General features: G+C 36.7%; 2 protein-coding genes across 4 annotated transcripts; both read left to right on the top strand.

Moving 5' to 3' along the window:
- Window positions 1-48: 48 nt before the first annotated feature.
- ZFAND1 (zinc finger AN1-type containing 1) lies at window positions 49-6,652 on the top strand. The gene is made up of 8 exons (XM_081952432.1): window positions 49-208; window positions 1,707-1,749; window positions 2,008-2,047; window positions 3,378-3,505; window positions 3,591-3,682; window positions 4,510-4,631; window positions 4,939-5,094; window positions 5,177-6,652. The coding sequence occupies exons 1-8, from the start codon at window positions 154-156 to the stop codon at window positions 5,342-5,344; spliced, it is 804 nt and encodes a 267-aa protein (XP_081808558.1). The 5' UTR covers window positions 49-153; the 3' UTR covers window positions 5,345-6,652.
- Window positions 6,653-7,116: 464 nt separating this feature from the next.
- On the top strand, window positions 7,117-20,525 carry IMPA1 (inositol monophosphatase 1). Of its 3 annotated transcripts, none has more exons than XM_081950327.1 (9): window positions 7,117-7,539; window positions 10,361-10,429; window positions 11,129-11,262; window positions 12,466-12,570; window positions 12,774-12,819; window positions 12,942-13,050; window positions 15,160-15,268; window positions 16,861-17,012; window positions 18,005-20,525. In XM_081950327.1, exons 2-9 carry the CDS (start codon window positions 10,367-10,369, stop codon window positions 18,121-18,123), a joined length of 837 nt encoding a protein of 278 aa, XP_081806453.1. In that variant the 5' UTR covers window positions 7,117-7,539; window positions 10,361-10,366; the 3' UTR covers window positions 18,124-20,525. The 3 variants fall into 3 exon arrangements, with proteins under 3 accessions (XP_081806453.1, XP_081806452.1, XP_081806454.1); XM_081950326.1 differs by having other exon boundaries at window positions 10,357-10,429; XM_081950328.1 differs by lacking the exon at window positions 7,117-7,539 and adding an exon at window positions 10,188-10,211.
- The last annotated feature ends 737 nt before the right edge of the window (window positions 20,526-21,262 follow it).

Below are 21,262 nucleotides of genomic sequence, written 5' to 3'. Positions count from 1 at the left end.
TGAGTTACCGCACAAGCTCCACCCCTCTGTTGACGCCAGGCGCGATTCCGCCTCCTATTAGGTTTCAAGCAACGGGGAAGGGAAAGGGGGTGGAATAAAGTCCTCAAGTATCCCCGGAAGAAGGTGGCGGCGGACGCATGCGCTATTGGAAACATGGCGGAATTGGAAATCGGGCAGCATTGCGGGGTTGAAGAGTGTAAACAGCTCGGTAAGAGCGTTTTGTTGGGAGGTTCAGGTTAGGGGACTCTGTAGAATCAAAAGAGTGATGGGCAGGGGAGGAGCTTGGGGCGGGAGGCGGACTCACATTAAGTATTTCGAGGGCTTGCAACTTTTACCGCGAAACATTATGCATCTCAATTGGCTGGCTGTCACCGTGGGAATTTCAGCGCCAAACGAATCCCACACTTGGCTTGGTGCTTCTACCTTTCCCTCGAGTGCAAACCAGGGTGCAGGAAGAGGGGGCGATCGAAAAGAGGAGGATAAATGCCGAGGGCTCTTTCTATGAATCTGCCTGCCTGCCTGCTGGTTAGATGCAGCTGAAGGACGCTTGTGGTTATGAAAAGCATAGTGAAAAGCAAATGTCTTTAAAAAAGAAAAGAAAAGAAACAGGAGGAGTAACCATCTGTTCTTTGACGATGTCTTTTATATTTAATCTTTTAAACAGTCCTTAAGAACAAAGAATTGATGTTTGTGTGTAAAAGGTATGTGTGTAAAACCTAGAATTAAGGTACAAAGTGAAATCTGCCTATCTTTAGTAGTCCCAAAGGAGGCCTTTTTTTAGCAGAGGTGTGTTTACCAGTCTACCAATAAATTTCACTTTGCTTCCATCTTTAGCTTAATTTAGGATATATGAAAAAATCATTTTTTCTAGCTATTGCTAACTATAACTGATCTACTGAAAATCATCCCAGGCATTCAAGAAGAAAGCACTTGTGGGCCAGAGGTTTTACGAAATTGGACAAAGAGAGAAGAGTTTTATTCACACCTTTCTGTAAAATCTTCCAAACTTGATTTACATTTAACATAACTTATTGTTCTTTAGTATTAATTGTTAGTGTTAGTATTTGTTTAGTGTTATTTTGTTTCAATATGCACTTTTATATTATTGAAAATTCTCTTGGTGTCTTATTAGATGCATAACCCACATCATCTTCACGAAAGTTATACAAGGCTCCCCACAACAACCACAACCCTCTGAGAATTTAACACAGGGACTATACAGCTATTGAAAAATTATATTCCTGTAAATGTAAAAAAGATAAAATTAGGAAACAAAAAGTCAGAGAAATTGTTTTCTTACCATGACTCTATGCAAGATGGAAACACCAATTACCTTTCATTTTTTTATTATTTGAAAGTTCTAAAGACAAAATCATAATCCACTGCAGTTAGTAAATTGTATTTCTATAAAGCTAGTACACGTCACTGTACTATATTCTTTGACTTTTTTTTCAATTTTATTACTGAAATATTTTCAACCTGATTTACAAATGCCAGTATACTGCTCAGAATTTATGACTGAAACCTCTTTAAATCCAACAAATTAAAAACTGTGTGCTTAAGAATACCTAGTTAATTCTGCAATTTGGCCTCAAGTTTATTCCATTTAGCATATAACTTACAGAATAGATCTACCAACTTACTATCAGTATGATAATTATACCTATCAAAGTGTGAATATAATTACAATATTTCTTTTATATTAGATTTCCTCCCTTTCGTCTGTGATGGCTGCTCAGGAGTTTTCTGGTAATTATATTAATTATTAAGGCATAGTCTAGCAATATAGACTTTTTAGAGATTTGGGATAGGATTGTAAAAGGCAGAGAAAATAATATGGAAATGAGAAAGGAAAGAGAATAAATTTTAACTATTAAATATTACATCATACTGTTTCATTTCAAGTGAAGTTTAAGAAAGACTAAGTCACTCATAAAATCCTCCAGTGTTTAGTTTTATCCCACATATTGATGGCATTTTTTTTGTTTCTGTAAAACTTTTTTAAAGCATTCAACACAGAAGTCTGTCTGCTCATGGTTGTTCTGAGGTAAGCTAATAATTCATAATTAATTTGCTACAAGTTACATTTATGAACATTTTACCTAATAAGAGAAATTCATATTCTTTACATTTGTTTGGCATATTTTTGCAAGCAAAACTTTCTTATCCAGGTTGTCTTATTGCCAAATTATGCCTGCAAAAAAAGCTCTCTTAGATTACATAGTTTAGAAGGGCTGACCAAGTGAAGACCTTATTGTGAATTAGACTGATTGTGAACACAAGTCTGTTTGCAATGAAAGAAAAGAAATATTTTTTTCATTACAGCAGTTGAAAGTTTTCAGCCAAGCCTCAAAATATTCAGTGACGCAATGGTTAGAGTGCAGTACTGCAGGCTACTTCTGCTGACTGCCTGAAATTTGGCAGTTCAAATCTCACCTGGCTCAAGGTTGACTCAGCCTTCCATCCTTCCAAGGTGGGTAAAATGAGGACCCAAATTGCAATATGCTAGCTATGTAAACTGCTTAGGGCTGTAACACACTGTAAAGCGGTATATAAGTCTAAGTGCTATTGCTATTTTTCTGATGCTCTGTGGCTAATCTTTAGGGAAGAACAAATAGGTTGGAGGTTGACTATTAGTTGGCTTCTTTTATTATTAATTATACTTTCCTGTTGACCAGTTGAAGGATTCTAGCTTGCAATTTGGATACACAGAGCACCATAGAGAGACCAATTGCTAGAGTCAGGGAACTGCTTCAAAAAGTAAGAGGGTAAAACCAAAGGCTTCAAGTAAATAGCAGTAGCAGTAGCAGGCTTATATATCAATCCATAGTGTTTTACAGCATCCTCTGAGTGGTTTACAGAATCAGCATATTGCCCCCAATAGTCTAGGTACTCATTTTACCGACCTTGGAAGGATGGAAGGATGAGTCAATCTTGAGCCCCGCCAGGATCGAACTTCAGGCTGTGGCAGAGTGTGCTTGCAGTACTGCATCCTAACCACTGTGCCATCAGGATTTGCAAAAGATAACCAGCAAGAGATCTGTTTTTGCTATGTAGCCTAGTTATGGGTTGTGTCTACGCTGCAAAGAGCTATTAAGTCAAGTTGTACTCCAGATTTGAAGGACAGTATGCAAATTATTTTGTTGGCCCTTATATATCCAGGAGTTCACAGAGAGAGAAGACGCATGTAAACAAAGGATTAACTGCTATAGTTTGGCATTATACCTAAATTTGAACTAGTTACATCCTCCCAGGTTGTCACCACCAGGTAGTTTAAATAGTGTACATTTAGTTTAAACTATGAACTTTAATAATTTCAATATATAATTTGATTTTTTAAAATAAGATTTTAAATTGTATTTTTTAAATTCACTTAGGCAAATCTAAAAACCAAAAATATGAAACTGGATTATCACAAATCATTTCCATGCACGTATAAAGATTGTAATGGAAGAGAACTTGTGCCCGTCTTATGTGCTTACTGTGAAAAACATTTTTGCTTAAGGTGAGCAAAGACAATGATCTAAACAGATCTTATCCTATTGTTCTGTAAAGTACCTCGTGAATATTTGGCAATCTATTATTTTCAGGCACCGTCATCAGTCAGACCATGAGTGTGAGAAACTGGAAATCCCTGAAGCTCGTATGACTGTCACTCGGCAACTGATTAAAGACATTGTAGGTAAGTGCAGGATTTTTTAAAATATTGTTTCCTCTAATAGAGTGTTCAGAACTCCATGTTAGAATAGAGCACATATCCAGTGATCCCTGCCCCTTAGCTGAATAAATCCTGCTTCGAAAGAAGTGCTGAGATTAAGCTGCAGTCTGTAAGCTTGGTTGATTATAATGAGAATTTGAGTCTTTCTTTTGAACTGAATGGTATACCGTAGCAAAACAGTACTCCATACTTCATACTCCAATGTTTACTTTTTTCCCCAAGTATGCCCAGAGTTATAATCCCCCTATAGTATTTACAATATAAATAAGGATGACATTGGAGGCTGGAATTGGTTCTGCAGCATTTGTTCTGCAGCAATTTCCCACTTACTTAAAAAACTTTAAAAATGAAAAGAAACATGGATTGTTGAGCCTGGCATGCAGCAAGACAGATCATGTCTGGGAACTTGGGTGTCCATAAATACCATGCTCCCTATCATTGCTATATATTGAAATCTGCAAGAATAGATCGTAGTATAACTCAAAGCCTTTTTTCAATAACAATACTGCTATTCCACAGTATTTTATATTAAAATAATTACACTGTACCATAGAATTTTCTTTTCTCATACTACGGAATTCCTAAGCATCTCTTCCTTTAGATTTCATTGCTGTCACTTCTCAGTCACACATGTTGAATATTGGCAACTGTGAGGATTTGAAGATCAGGGAAGAGACTGCATCTCAAACACACAAGTAGAGAGAGGCAGCACTTTCTTCCAAGATAACTACACTCAGCATTTAAAAAAGAGGGATAGGTAATTCAACCCAGTGATATATTTATATTTTTAGATTCTAAAAAAGAAGCCACTGCAATGAAAAAATGCAGAGGAGCCAAGAACCCCGAAACAGCTGCGAAAGTGGCCCTGATGAAACTAAAAATGCATGCATGTGGAGAGAAGTCTGTACCGCAGGTAAATCATGCTTATGGATTAGACAAATACATTTCTGAATAACTGCAGTATTTATTCTCTTAACAATTTTTTTTCTAATCCCACAATTAAACTTGTTTCAAGGGTTCTACGGGACATTTTGCTTATATGTAAGATGTAGATTTACTGAAATGAAGAAGGTGGAATTTGTCTTAAAATTATAGCTCTGGGGTGAGAAATTTATGCACTGGTGGAGAAATACAAAGGTTCCTTTTAAAGCAATAAAGTAAATGGAATATGCCACTAGGAACTATTTTAATACTGCACCTTGTTTTTCTCTCTCTTATAGACAGACAGAATCTATTTCCAAGTATTTTTACCTAAAGGAAGCAAAAATAAAAGTATACCTATGTACTTTTGCAGCAAATGGAGCATTGGCAAAGCAGTAGATTGTGCAGCCCGCTTAGCAAGCCTTAAAAATGACAACAACAAAACCACAGCCAAGGTAAATCAATTGAAGCAATTTTGTGGGAATTCCAAATATTTGGATTTAAGAATGATTAACTTCGTCCCCTCCCAATTTTCAGAAATTAAGACTTTGCCACACAGCATCTGGAGAAGCCCTGCCTTTGGATCACACAGTAGAATCGTGGATAAACTCTAAAGAATCGCCGCTATATAATGGTGGAAATGTAATCCTGGAATATCTTGATAATGATGTTGAATTTTTAGCAGATGCAGATTCTTATCTATAGTAATTATGGAAGATACTGCTTTTGAATTTATTGTTTCGGATTGAACATGAGAAGACTTTATTTCGCTAGCTCTATGGTACAAGAGTGAAACGGGAATTTAGTTTAAAAAGAAATCTGTATTGAGTCAGTTGTTTTCCAAAGTGCGCAAATACATTTGTCATACATGTCTTTCCATTTTCTGAAAATTGAGTTCAGACTAACAGCTATTCAATTGAAAAGTCTACCTGTGGTGCTTAATCTGTGCTGCTGCATTCCTATATGTGAGTTATTATAAACTTAGTATTCAAGTACAGCAGGGGATTGTGTTATTTGCCTGCTGTTTTCTGAACCAGTTAAAATACATGAAGTTGAAATAAAATCCCAAAAGAGGGTGGGTTTTTTTTAAACGTAGTGGAAAATTATGCTACTTTATGTCACAAAATTTTGCTTATGTACTATGTCTTGCTACAAATAGTCCTGAAAAAATATTTTAGGCACCGTTCAGAGTTGTCTGAAAAGTGGTCTACTACAAGGCTCCAGGCCCGCGGGCCAGATGCGTCATGCACTGGCCATGCCCACGTCCAGTTTAGCAAAGGAGAAAATGTCCCGATACATCATGTAACACCGTCGTGGCGTGAGTTTGAAACCCCTGGTCTACTATATAAATGTTTTAAATAAATATTTTTTTATCAAATAGCGATAGGGAGTAAAAAATTCCTGGCAAGAATGGAAATACCGTACTTGATAGTTTTGGTTAAAAAGAATACTTCAATAAGTATTGCTCATTCTACTCCTGTGATCCAACGAATGGAGAGTGATTCACATACAATTTCCATAGTAGTGGCACTTTTTTTTAATTACAAAAGCAATTTATAGAAGACACGTTATTCAGTAACTGTTTCAGCCAAAAGAAAGATTTAATTGCACAAATTCTTCAAATATATCTACTTAAGATTCTGACAATGCATTATGTAGTCAGTCAGTCATAGATGCTCTTTTGGAACATTTATATTTATTTTGAAAACAATTCTGTATTTACGGTTCACTTGCATATTTAATTTTGATGTTAGCTGTTCAAATGTCAACGGAACATTATCATTGTGTCTTACAATTGTATCAACTATTAACAGTTTAATCTTTTTCAACCCTGTTTTATTTGTCAAAAATATTTTAAGTAACGTAATTAATATTTTGAGATGTTCACTACTGGACAAAGTGACACTATTACAGTCAATTTGCAATTCTATCAGCCATGGAAGCAGAAATATTTTTGTTATATAAGCTGTGTGTGGTCATACAAATCCTGGAACAACCAGGCCATTTTTTTTCTTATAAATTATAATGTGTATAAATATTTCCATGTTTCTCAAATAAACCCAATGAATCACAGTATCGAGAGTTAAGACATATACCTGCATGTTTAAAACATCTTTTAAACATTAATATACTAATTGCTCGTGGGCAGTTTGAAAACAAAACAAAACACCGTGTTGAAATACATTGGTAAGAAAGGTTAACTACTTTGGGTTTTGTATTTATTGAAGTAATGTAAGACTGGGGAAGGAAATCATGCAAGTGTGCCCAGCAGCTCCTTTTTTGGGCGAGACAATACCCAATGCTATTTTTTTTGTAACATCTTATTGAAATATTTTTTACAATCAGAGAATATTGATCTCTCCTTCTGACCGTCATTTATCTCCATTCCTTAATACACTCAACGATCCACTCCAATTAAAGGCGCAAATTGTTTCTTTTTTTAAAAAAAACAGACCTTTGTATTAAAACTGCTTTTATTTCTCACTTCGTATTTGGAAGCAAAGTGCAAATGATCTATTCGCCTATTTGGTGTGTCCGATTCAGGCTGATATGCACGTGCGAATTCGAAACGTAAACATGCCGGAATTTTGTTCAGCTACTCGGTTAAATACGCGTAGGAAGAAAGGTTCATTTTCCCGGGAAAGCGCCGTGGAATTTCGCCACGCCTCCCCGAACATCCGAACACAAGGCAACCAATGAAAGCACGAGCCGGGCCTACATCTTTCAGGCTCGCACTGCACTGGAACGATCAGACAATTTGCAATGGCAGCGCAGGAGCAGAGGGGACGGCTTAAGTCTTTGTGGCGCCTGCGCAGTGGGTTCGGCTGGGGGGGGGGGTGTCTAATGAACCGGCTTTGCCAGTACCCGGGAGCTGCTGCAAAAAAATTGGCCGTCTAACGGTAAGTCCCGAGCTGGCGAGATTTCCTGTTCTAATCGGTGATCTGATTTAATTCTAGGATTTCTTTGTTTTTTCTCCTGTTTGACACAGCAGCTCGTAGGGTTCAGAGTGGACTGCGCTCCAACACGTTGGCAACTCCCTTACCACTGTGTCATGTACGTTTAGGTCGAGCGTTGGATCATTAAAAAACCGACGCTGGATTTAATGGAAGCAGGAAAATGTCGGGGTTTTTTCCGGACAGATCCATTAAATATGCAAGGCCGGAACTTTCAAAAAGCATAATCGTAGTCCTCTTTTGCGTTTGTATTCTTGCTTAAACAGCAGCCAAATAAAACAGGAAGTGACAATCCTACCCCCCCCCTTTAAAAAAAAAATTCAACAGCTACAAACGTCCTTGTTGGATGCTGGAAACCACCGTTCCTTGTATAAATGTCCCCTAAAGGTCTGGCTACATTTATTTGGAAATAGGCACAGAGAACGGACTGTTTGATGTGTCACTTAGACTTTGAAGAAAATGTACACTAGGATAGATCAGGCAGTCAAGCAGTATTCAAGGGCACAAAGGACCCTCCTCAGCCAGTAATTATCTCTCCAAGACTACTTCCTTTGCTCCAAGGGGAGATCAAGTAGTATTGAAAGAAGAGGATCATTACTCCAGTTCCATCCTCTTGCTAACCTTATGTGGACAGTGAGATGTGGAAGATTGCCCAGGGCAGAGGGCAGCAACCTTAAACACTCAAAGAGCCATTTGGACCAGTTTCCCACAGAAAAGAAAACACAAAACCCTTCCCTTGCCTGACTATTTCCTGAGCGACCACAGAACTAGCATATGTAGTTGAATTAAACATTCTGTTTTCTTAAAATTTTCTTTTCTTGGATTTATCCATGGTTGGCTCAATAAATTGGGTGCCTGCGGGTATCACACATTGGCAGTTATGACGCATATTTTGAGCGACAGGGAGCCACAGCAGAGGGATGAAAGAGCCACCTGCGGCTCCAGAGCCGTGGGTTGCTGACCCCTGGCCTAGGGGAAGGTGAAGACCTAAGTACTTGGATGAGAGACCACCAGGAGATCCCAGAGCTTTATGCAAAAATGGGGAATACAGAAAATATAATTCTGAAAAAGGAAATGGCAAGCTATTTTATATTGTTGCCAATAAAACAATAAAGAAGCCTATGTTCATTGACAGCCTTGCCACACCCATCCTGTTGCACCATGCCGTTCCCTCATTTCCTGGTGGCTTTCCTCTGCATGGAACAGCAAGATGGATGAGGAAAGGCAGGCATATCTCAAAACCACTAGGATGTGGGAAAGCTAGAAATGGAGGATAAAGGCAGAAAGAGGCCATGAAAAGCCGTCTGCAAACTTGGCTGGAGGAGGAATAGGCCTCCTGACATAGCGGGAATCATCTCTGCTTGAAGATAGTTTAGTGCTCTAATTAAGCTAAGGTGAAAAGGCTCCATTTTCTCAGAGATGCTCTTTTGCCATTTAGTGTTTTCTAATTATAATTAAGGAGGAAGTAGGCAGGTACTCTCTAGAGCAACACTGGGTAGAAGCTAACCAGCCTGATGCACATAGGAGTCTATGGAGTGCTAGGAAGGGGTTTAGATCACTACTTCCCTATGACCACAGCAAGGTTCCTCTGCTGCAAAGGATAAGGAAGAGCCTGCAAAGATAAAGTATTAAGGAGCCTTCGGATAAACAGATTGGATCTTGCAGGGTCAGAATTGTGTTATGAGTTTAACAGGCAGAACTGTGCTTTCAGTAGGTGCTGTCTCAAAGGATGCTGGAAAGATTTATATATTTCCCATTTCAGAAAATGTTCACGCTATTTCCATCCTATACTGAATTCACAAATTGCTTGGCCAGGAGAAAAACAAAGAAAACAGCCGGATATAATTGAGTTGTTGTATTAGCTAACACAAGATAATCAAAATCTAATGGTAGTATTCGCTAGCAGAGAAAGAGAATTTGAGTGGGATTTGTTTGGTTTTTTTGGAAAGTAACAGAGAATTCAACAATGGGCTCAACCCTTTGATCCCTTCCCTATGTTCCTAGTTGGCCCTCTATGTGCGTAGGATAAATTTGCTTTTCTTCAGTTTAGAGCAATGTTTCATTTTATAATAATTAAGCTGTACAATCAATTGCATTTTCTCATTGTTGGTAACCTGCTTAATTATTTTAGTCATTGAGTTCTCCCTAGATTTGAGGATGGGTTTTTCCCCATTTTTGGCATAAATCATCCATCATTATTTATGTAGTAAACATATATGCTGCCGATCTCACTATCAAGAAATCTGGGTGGATTTCTGCCCCAATATTAGGTTCAAATCCTGTTTGTAAAAAATCCAATTAATTGCATCTACCTAAACTATCTGTTCATTGTAAATGTCACCTGTGTTGGATCATAATAAAAAAAAAATGGAAGACTGGACAAAGATATTTTTATGCATCAACCTGTTAAAGAGTATTTAGTGTATCTTTAAGCATAAATGTAAAAATATTTCATATTCAATAGGGTTTACTTCCAAGCAAGTCTATTTTTAGCTGTGATCCCAACATTCTGGAACAAAACTATGCTTAAAAGCAAACAAAATTCTTAAGCTTTTCAATCAAAGAAATTTCTAAGGAAGACACCAGGCACACCAATGTTAATCTTTATTTGCATGTAGGTCTACTTGAACAATCTGAACAAAGGAAATCCAGAATATAAAGTTAATCAGACTAAAGACAAAGATTCTAGAAAGATTTTTTCCCCCTCAGCATCAGTACTGTATGCTATTTTACAAGTTAAAAGTAACAAATATTATATTCTAGGTAGATCAAGATGGCTGATCCTTGGGAAGAATGCATGAACTATGCAATTGCTTTAGCAAGAAAAGCTGGAGAGGTATGAATAATTTACTTTCTATTGGGATCAGAGAAACATTTTAAAATATCATTCTCAAAAATGGTTTAAGTGTTCAAGTACTGATTTTAAATTTAGCTTTCACAGCTTGGAAATTGTGGCTAGTCACCAATAATGAATAACTGTATTAACATATTTCAGTACTGCTGTAAGAACTACAAAAATAATGAATTGAGGGACACTCGTGTGCTGCTCTAAGCTGCCATCTCTGCTTAAGAATATGAACTTTTCTGAGAAGTTGTACGTGTTCAAGAACCTGACTTGCATTTCTATCTATTATCTAAGCAATACAAAGGAATGAGGGTTTTACGGAGCAAACAAGAAATCACATATACTTTAAAATATGAAAATAAATATAAGATTTAGAAACCCTAAATCATGGTCAACTTATAAAAACAATTAACCAATTCATTTATAAATCTGTGTACTTCCTATGGTGCCTGCATATGTATTAGTTATCCATGTCACTTGAACACAATCTGAAAGGGTTCTTCAATTTTCTACATTTTTATTCATTACAAATGTTTGTACCTTGCAAAATAAGAATTGAATCAGAGTCTTTCAGTATAATTTTGCTTGCTGCTTCTATGCCTTGCCCCAACAGACAGTTTTTAACTTAAGTCTTACTGATAATTAAAAATATTATTTTCAAGATAATCATATGAAGATTTTTCTACACAGGTAATCCGGCAGGCATTGACAGAGGAAGTAACTGTCATGATTAAAAGTTCTCCAGCAGATCTAGTGACGGTCACTGATCAAAAAGTGGAAAATATGATCATATCTTCTATAAAAGAAAAATATCCATCACACAGGTACAGCGTGTTTTCTGATGTTAATTGCAAAAGAGAATGTCTCTAAAATACAGGTCTCAGCAAAGGTACCCTTGAGTAGGATCTTGGACTTATCATCAATTAACTCATTGAATTTCATAATAACGTGAAGTGGCTACGCAAAAGGCGAATGCGATTTAGGCCACATTAATATAAGCAATAATTGGATAAATAGGGAAAGGGAAAGATATAATTCACTATGTGCTACATTGGTCTGAGTCCCTGTTGAAACCTTGAGATTCCATTTATGAAAGATTCAGAGAAAATGTTGCAGAGTGGCAGCAATAATAACTGAGTGGCTATAAATCAAGTGTTACAAGGGAATAAGAAAACTGGGTATACAGGTGGTCTTTGACTTATAACTGATCACTTAGAAAAGTGAAGACCCCCCCCCCCAAAAGCTACTTAAGACCCCATTTTGACATTATGAACACTGCACTGCCTCATGGTAATTCACCTTAATAACCAACCTCAGGGATATTCCAATGCCCCCACCTATCTCCCCCAATCCCACGTCACCAAGTCCCCATAGGCCTTAAGACTGCTTCACCTTCCAGTGAATTCCTATAGGGCCTTGGGTCTGCTTCCCACCCCACCCCCATTACCCATCAAGTACTTACCTTTTGAAGATTTCTAGAGCTCCATACCTCACATTGGGGAAGGCGGGCACGTTACTCCGTGGCTCAGCATCCCTGGGTCTATGCAACTGCATCCCAGAAGCGGCTACCATTTTCTGAACAGCCTCAAGGAATTGTGACTGTTCCAAAATGGCATCCTCTTCAGGGATGTTCACTGATTACCAATGAAAATTTTAGTCCCAGTTGCTATCATAACTCAAGGATTGCCTGTATTGTTTCCCAATTATATTGATTAGGAATTAACAGTATTGTGATCTTAACACATCTGGAGGATATTAGAATGAGAAAAGCTGCACTAGACTATATACTTCTAAGTACAAAAGTATTAACTACATGGACCAATTATTCAGTTGGTTGTTCAGGATCACTTTATAATGATTCAACTTTGTAATGATTAAGACTGATGGTCTTAAAAAAATTAAAGTGACCTAAAAGTAGTTTACTGGATGATTTACGGCTTTTGAAGATGTAGTGTTGCTTTATGATACATGTATATTAATTATGAATTTACAATCTGTTGTCTGTCTTTATATGTTGTTCATTCTAGCTTTATCGGAGAAGAATCCGTTGCAGCTGGCGCAGGAAGTATTTTGACAGATAATCCCACATGGATTATTGACCCTATAGATGGAACTACTAATTTTGTGCATAGGTACTTTTTTCAGCTATCACTACATATTACTTAGAGGATGACCTTTGTTTCTCTTTTGGTATGAAAATGTTAGAACCTGTTTTTCAGTATTTTCTTTAAACATGTCTAGGATAATTTTATCCAAATTTTACTTTTCCAATTTACAGTTGTTGCTTCTGTCCTCATCTTACAAAGGCAATATATTTCTCTCTTTGATCTTCAAGGTTTCCCTTTGTAGCCGTTTCGATTGGCTTTGTAGTAAAGAAACAGGTAACCGATTTTTCATTTTATTTTAACTTCTAATAGGAAAAAATGTTTTCATTGCAACCTCTTCCTATAATGTAAAGTTGGACCATTAAAGATCTATAGGTGTTGCATTTCTCTTATAACAGATGGAATTTGGAATTGTGTATAGCTGTGTAGAAGACAAGATGTATACTGGTCGAAAAGGGAAAGGAGCCTTTTGCAATGGACAAAAACTCCAAGTGTCAAAACAACGAGGTAAATCTTTATCTGGTTTCTGTGTGTTCATTTCACAGTGCTACATAAGATTGAGGAAGCCGAAGACTGTGTTAGCCTATTTCACACCGATTATACAATGATTACAGTATCCTGTTTAACAGCTCTCCACTTTATTAGTTTGGAATTTCTTTGCCCTGTTATTCTTTGAGGTTTTTTTCCTTCTTATTTCCTTTGCCAAGGAACTTCTTTTCGTATTTAAGACTTGGAAGCAGTCACTGTCTCTCTCAGTCCCACTCACTTCACAAGGTGGTTGTGAGGAAAATAGTGGAACGATGTGTTGAGTTGAGTTATTTGTAAAATAATAAAGGCGGGATACAAATAAATAAATGGAATAAAAAATAAAAAAACCTTTGCTTGTTTCCACTTCTGCATCCCCTTGTTGCTGATATCAACCTGCAGTTGAGGAAGGTTCTTTCCACTTTTTTACCTTTTTTCATTCTATAGGACAAGATCTTTCTTCTTCTTTTTTTTACTTGCCTTGCTATATCTTGACCTTTTCCATTGACTTTCACTTTTCAAATTTCTTTTTATTCTAAAACTAGCTTTTAACCTGGCATTGCCTGGGTATTTGTTTATCCCAATCCTGTATTAGACATTCATAAATGTCCAGACCAAGCATAATTTCGAATGTTGTATTTTCCCCCTTACCAGAGGGAGCCCCTTTGTGGAGTACTGTGAAGCCATTACCATGGCAACTCTACTGTGCTGTGCCGTAGAAGCAATTTTAAGGCAGTACAGTAGAAGCCATTTTAAGGCACAACAGGCTGTATCTTAACAGAACACACACCATGAGGGGTGTTAGGAATGTCTTACCCCCACAGTGTTTGTTTCCAGAGAGTAAGTCATCTGTGTACCAAGTTTGGTTGAAATTACTTGACGCGTTCCAGAGTTATGCTGGAACATACAAATACCCAGCCATTTAGAATTGAATTTTTATTGGCCAAGTGTGATTGGACACACAAAGAATTTGTTTTTGAGATATATATAGATTGTAAGGTCGCCATAGCCCTTTCTACTGTTGGCTTTCTTCCTAAAATCTTCTTTTTCTTCCAATTATTAGTTTGGTGTAATGATAAAGGTGGAAACCACAAGGCTTCAGCCCTAGGCACAAAATCTAGCTGGGTGACTTTGCATCAATCCTTCTCTCAGCCCTCACAAGGTGGTGGGTGTGGGGAAAATAGAAGGAGGAAGGAGTATTAGGTATGTTTACCACCTTGAGTTATATGCTTATAAACGAGCAGGATAAAAATATAATAATGTCTTTCAGAAATCCGCACAGGCTTCTTTTGTTCTTATATTGCATTGAGAAATTGCCTTGAGAGATGTAAATACCTTAAATGAACTTCTGTAATTTATATTGCAAATCATTTAGGAACAGAGATGAGCTCATTTGATGGCACTCAGCCAGAGAAATATATGAAGAGTGAAATGTGTAAAAAGATTGATCAAAGGTCCTTTTAGGAAATAGTTTATTCTGTATGTGTTCTCTTAGCACATATTTACTATTGCTTCTGTGCTAACTGGCAATAGGTGTGCTATTCAAGCAATCTGCTTCATACCCCCATGTCATTTCAGATAACTTGTCTGCCTTTTTTATTTTTTGGAGCATTGCCAAGATGTCCTGTGCCTTTGCCATTGAATTATTTTTTTCATTAAAAGAAGGTGAATTGTGGGAAACAGTACAGAGGATATCTGACTTGAACAGTCAACAAGAGAATGAACTTGGAGAGTACCATATATCTGAATAAAATACAATCTCACTGTTCATGTAATGTCTGTAGGGTACTCAGGCTCAATAGTCAAGGCTAGAGAATTGCTCAGAGCTTTGTGGGACTTTGTATTCTTTAATGAAGGTTTATACAGTATAGTTTGTTTTCTTCTTTATATTCAGGTCATACATATCTGAGTAAGCATTAAGTGAGCCTGCGGGTAGACACTGGCTTTTTCCTCACACTTCTAGGTATTAAGTACAAAATAAGTAACAATGTGCTTTAAACAATATGTTATATTAAAATTGTTGATTTTGACTTTTTTTATCAGCACTGATCAAATCTAAGTTAATGGATGCAATTTTGTTTTATTTTGCAGACATTACAAAAGCACTCTTAGTATCAGAATTGGGGTCCGACCGTGACCCAGAAGTTATTAAAACAGTTCTTTCTAATATGCAAAAGCTCCTTAGCATTCCTATTCATGGGTACAGTATCTTTTTTATTTTTATTTATTTGCATTTAATTGTAATGAAGCATCACTACAATGCAGATATTTCCAAAGAGATGAGAATGTCCCCATTATTCTCTCAGTCCACACAAGGATCCAAATTAGTAGTGTGTTTCCCCGAAAATATGACATGTCCTGAAAATAAGGCCATGCCAGATTTTTGAGGTGGGCAAAAATATATGCCCTCCCCCCCCAACATAGCGGTATCCTGAAGGTGTTAAGCTGCAGGAACTGGGAGGGGGGAACAGGTGCTTGCGCGGCTTGGTGCCTTTGGGATACCACTGGGTCAGTGAGTGGCACTTTGCACAGCGGGAGTGGGAGGTTGCCGGGTAGCTGCTCTCTTGCAAGCGGGCTCCCCAAGAGCCTGGCATGCGGACGGCAGGACGCGGGCACAGCCTCAGGGGTGAATAGCTGTGTTGCACTGTCGCAGCAGCACAACACAGCAGCCATGAGGTGACCACACTTGCTGCCTCCTGCACCCCCAAAACAAGCCCCCCAATAAGGGGAAGACCATATTTTGGGGGTCAGAAGAAAATAAGACCCTGTCTTATTTTCGGGGAAACATGGTACCTCTGATTCAATACATTGTTTCAGATGGTATAAGCAGAAAGCAGACTCTATATAGTACAGTAAAAAGAATGCTGATTGTAAACCTCACCTCTTTATGACCAACAAATTATGTGATTTTGAACACTAAGTATGAGTGGCAGTGCTGGAGGGAAGAAAAATAATTTAGGCTAGGGGTGAAGAATAGAGGCTAATCATTTCTGCAGAGGTCTGTTTGTGGCAATACAAGAGTTTATTTGCCAATCTGGAGATTTGTGTGCCAAATGTCACTGATTTCCAAATGCACTGTCAAATTACCATGTAATGCATTATCTCTGTACACAGTCATAAAAATATATAATGTGCAAAAGAAGGTGATTGCTGAAGGTAAGGGAGATAATCTTCAATTCAACAGGAGCAATCTGTTTAAAAATAATTTAATCTTGACCTATCTATCCTGGAGGTGTTTAAATTTTTGACTTCAGCTGCCTAGAATTACCTTGAGGTAGGGCAGGCAACCTATAAATTTTATACATAAATAAATTGTTGAATGCCATCAGTTCACAGGTAGTAGCTAGAAATAAGGCCCCAAGTCCACTGAATCATGAAAAGAGATGTTTGGATGTTGCCCTTGATTTTCACCATCCAGAAGAGTTTGTTTCTTACCTCTCTATGATGTATATAGCTGATTTCCAAACGTGCTGACAAATTACTATTTAATGCATTATCTTTATTAAAAGAATCTGTACCCAGTAATAAATATATATATAATGTGCAAAGTCACCATTCTAGCTGATTGAAAAAGGCACATATTGAATAATTAAGATAGGATGATGTGCTATTATGAAGACTAATACCCCGATATTGGCTATATCCAGATTTAGGTACATGCACTTTATTCTACTAAGTTCCACTCAGTTCTCCAAAATTCAGAATTCGCTTCTGTGCTTCAGCAGTCCAATAATTAGTCATTAATTTAAATGCCTAACTAATAGGTTGCAATAATTCTGTTACCTGTTTTAGGATTAGAGCAGTAGGGACAGCAGCTGTTAACATGTGCCTGGTGGCCACAGGAGGAGCGGATGCCTATTATGAGATGGGGATTCACTGCTGGGACATGGCAGGAGCTGGAATTATCATTCTTGAAGCAGGGGGAGTGCTGCTCGACATCTCAGGTAAAATGTGTTGACAACAAAGTAAAGCCAGTTTTGTACAGTTAACAGTTCACGACTAAAGACTATTAAAGAACTTGAGCGGTTTCAAACCTGAGAATTTCCTTGTAGAGAGGGTGAGAATAGCAAAATGTTCAGGATACACATCATCGTGCAAATGTTGCAACTTACATATTTGTGTCATATGTCAGGAACTGGGTACATCAGAACAGCATTTGCATGACGACATCACAAGGGTTTGATGCAATGCTGTTAATTTCTACTGTGTTGTGTACCCTGCTCGGAATCATAAAATAAGAATTATCCTGATTTTTGATTTTCCTTTGTAATATACAAACTGTAACTCAGTTGAAAATACTAAATGACCCACCACTGCTTTGCTAAGGGGCAAAACAAAATGGGAATTAAGAAATTGTACACACAATAATACATCTTCCACAACAAGAAAGATCTTTCTAGAAGTGCCATGTGAATATGGCTACTTTATGATTGACTTGTAAGATTTTCCCACTTTTAATTTGTAAAGCTAGTTCTCACACTAGGATTCAGTGCCTATAGAGAATTGGTGTTGATAACATTTCATTCAAGACTGAAAATTTATTTAGTCATCATTTTTTCTGTACTGCAGGATTTTGAAAACTGTACATGAGGTTGGTTCTTGTCGTGATTAATTGGACTAGTCCAGAGAATTATTGTGGTATGGTAGAAAGTATTGGACTATGATCAGGGAGGCTGATTGAACATTTGGGGAGCCAAATTAATCAACTGTCAGCCAGGGAAGCTCACTGCATTATTTTGGGCCAGTATTCTTGTTGGAGGAAAATACATGAATTCTGCTTTGAATTTGAATATAATTGGAAATAACAGGCAAATATACTTTAAGAAAATATTCAGTTTGCATCTCTGCTGACATAGTTCACTTTATCAGTGAATTAATAAAATTAAGTCAGATATATAGACGTGTGTTCAATAGACTTATGTGTTTGTTTTTCTAGGAGGACCATTTGATTTGATGTCAAGAAGGATCATTGCTGCAAATTGTCAAGCAATAGCAGAGCGGATAGCAAAAGAGATCCAGATAATTCCTTGGCAAAGGGATGATGCAGTGAATTAAATATTATCATATGGCCTCTATTTCATAAAGAACTTATTTGATGCTTACCCATTGTACCCGAGTAAATATAAGCTCAGTAATCCATCTTGATATGTTGCTGAAATCCTTCCCCTCTCCAATGTTTTAAACATTTCTTTATTATTTATCATGTGTGTGGCACATTTTTAAATGTCATGCTTTCTTGTCTCTGACAAGAAAATAAATGGGATATGGTGCAAAAGAGGATGGAGTAATTCATTTATATAATTAACAGTTCAGAACAAGTTTGATTGTCCATACAGTTCGATGTGACATTTTTTTTCCTTTGTATATTATAAGGAAAAAAGAATAAAATCCCTAGCCAAATGTTGTAAGAGAGACAATTTCATTTAAAATGGAAACGAATTTTTAAAAGAATTTGTTGCCACAAAATATAGAAATATGAAGACTCATTTTATAGTCTAGGGGACTGTATCGGTCATTACACAGGGATTGGGGAAACTTTTAAGGGCAAGACAGACCAAAGGTAAAGAGATGCACCAATGCTTTTTTCCTCTTTCCTCTTGCAGTTGCCATGATCAGGTTGTTCTTTCTCCACCAACTTGATTTCCTTGCTTAGTAATGCATGTACTGTTTTAAATATGTGTGGAACAACATGCTGGGAAAATCTTCCCCACTGATGCTTCCTATTTCTAAGGGAAAGAATGCTTTCTGTTAACTTTCCTTTTACATACCTATTTTATTCATCGTTTTTATAAGAGTTTCCATAAACTGCAATATTAATTACGGTATTGAGTATTGTGTGGGGTATATAGCAAACACAATGGCAGAACAGAAGGTATGACCGAACTAAAAATAAAAATCTTAACTACCTAGATTTGAGTAGAATAATACAACAGTATTTTATATCAGATTAAGCCACTGTGAGTGTATTTTGGTCTCTTAGAATGGCAACAATCAAATAAGTGGGGTTTTTTAATATTGAACTTTTATTGAATTAGGCATTTTACTTGTGTATGTGAATATATGTGTGGTTTAATCATTTATTTCCAGTTTTCATAAACTGGATGATTTGAAGTAGATATTTAATCCAGAGTTGGATTCATTCTTAGAAATACTAGGTAAATACGTATTTCAGTGCAGCAGATTGCCTTGCAATGGGTAATTCAATATGTTGTATAAACCTGCATGTATCAGTGACATAATATGGGTCTTGACCCACAAAAGTGTGATCTATTTATTTGTTTTTAAGGTCCCACAAGATGTTGCATTTTCTAATAGGCTAAAAAACTAGTTCTTTCAGGGATTACTCTAAGTATTTGAAGTGCAGTTGAGTGTTTTACTGTAAATTACTTGATAAGTGCTATATCTATTAGTGGGGGGAAAATTATAATTGAAGATGTGAAGAAGCTTTACCTTTATGACATCTAGAAGGTTGGAATCATATATTGATGCTGGTGATGTGCAGAACTCAAATCTAACCATAACTTTGACACAAAGATTTGCATGACAGAATAATTCGCATATACTAATGACATATTCCCAAATTGATGATAAATCATAAATGCAAGATTTCAACCTATTTTATTCCAGGGGTTAACGGAATGTGAACAGACATCAACCATTCTGATGTCCCTGAAATGAAGTAAAAATGTTTTTAAAATGCAAATAGCCCAAACAGTTTAGAACTGTTTTCAATTGTTGGGGGTGCCTTTCTTACAAGTTCATACAATGTTATCTAGCCCTGAAAAAGGTTCCTGATTTTTTTCCGTGCATATTTTTTTATCTTCTTGTGTTTTGGGTTGAAAACTTTATTATGTTAGTCTTCTCACTTTAGCTATACCTATGCAAGCTCTGACATATTGGGAGAATGATTTGTTCCAAAGCACTGATAAGTATACGTATAATTTTCACTGATAAGTTGTTTTCCCAGCTCATTTCCTTTCAAATTGTTTGAGTTTAGCCTCATGTAGAAATAAACTGTTCTTAGCCTAATTCTCATTTCCTGTTGATTTTACTTGCATATCAATCTCTGGCTTAACTCTGGGTATCTTGGAATCCACTTCTGTGAATTGTTGTATGGAAACAAGATTTGGTAAACAACAAGTCAAATAGGAATACCTGGACTTCTGCAAAATATCTGAGTTTAGAATAGTACAATAAATTGATTTATATTGTAAAATGTACAAATTGTTTTAAAATGTGAGATCATAATATGTTTAAAATAAAGATCAGTTTTGTCAGTTATAAATTATCTCTTTAAATGTTTTTTCTCCTTCCTATTCTTTTCAGAAACCTACCAGCTCCAGCTTCTAGCAATTTATCAATCTTTTTAAAAATCATTACAATGGTTTTCTTAAACTACTGCTGGAACTCTTCCCTCTTGTCCCATCTTCTAAATAAAATTGCTGGAAACAATAAAATATATTGTACACTGTTGCCTTTTTTTAAAAAAAGTATTAGCTTACAGACCATACCAAAAAAAAAAAAGATTTACAAAATGGCAAGACAAGAATGACAGAGGAAAAAAAAGGAAAAAAATGATTGCCTTCCTTATTTTCATTTTTAAAATATGTTTTCTTTGATTTATTAAATTGGTTCCCCAAACGCATGAAACTGGACCAGCTACTCCTACTTAAGTCCGCCAGTAGAGGGACTCATTTCACTCATTTCAAATACTTCTCTTTGCTTTCCTGATGAATTAATACAGTTGTCCTATTTATAATACACTGAAATATGTCTTTTCAGTTTACTATTCTTCTCAACTGAGAATGATGGCTTCTGTCTTGCCTAGATCTTTTATGATTTCTGATAGACTAAACTGAAATATTCTGATTGATTGTGAGATGTAGGGAGCTGTAACTAGCAGAGCAATTATAAAGTAGGCAGAGCAAAATCTTTTTTCCTAGTTTTTGAAATTCGTTTTTTTTTTCTCCCACTTAGGGGATTTACGCAACGGTCTATATATTTCGTGCCACAAAATTATGGGAAAATCACACAATCAATTATGAGGCAATTAAAATGGGAGGGAGGGGTGTTTATACTTTTGCAGTATAAAACAACAGTGATTTGGTCCCAAAAGATTCCTAACCCCCAGACAGATTCTCAAATCCAACATATTATGTTGTGTGGTTTTATCAGATTGCTTAACTGAATTTCA

Source organism: Natrix helvetica (assembly GCF_964273705.1).
Source record: "Natrix helvetica genome assembly, chromosome: 4".
NCBI lineage: Eukaryota > Metazoa > Chordata > Lepidosauria > Squamata > Natricidae > Natrix > Natrix helvetica.
Note: the sequence above shows the minus strand (reverse complement) of the source record. Positions and strands in the feature narration are given on the sequence as shown.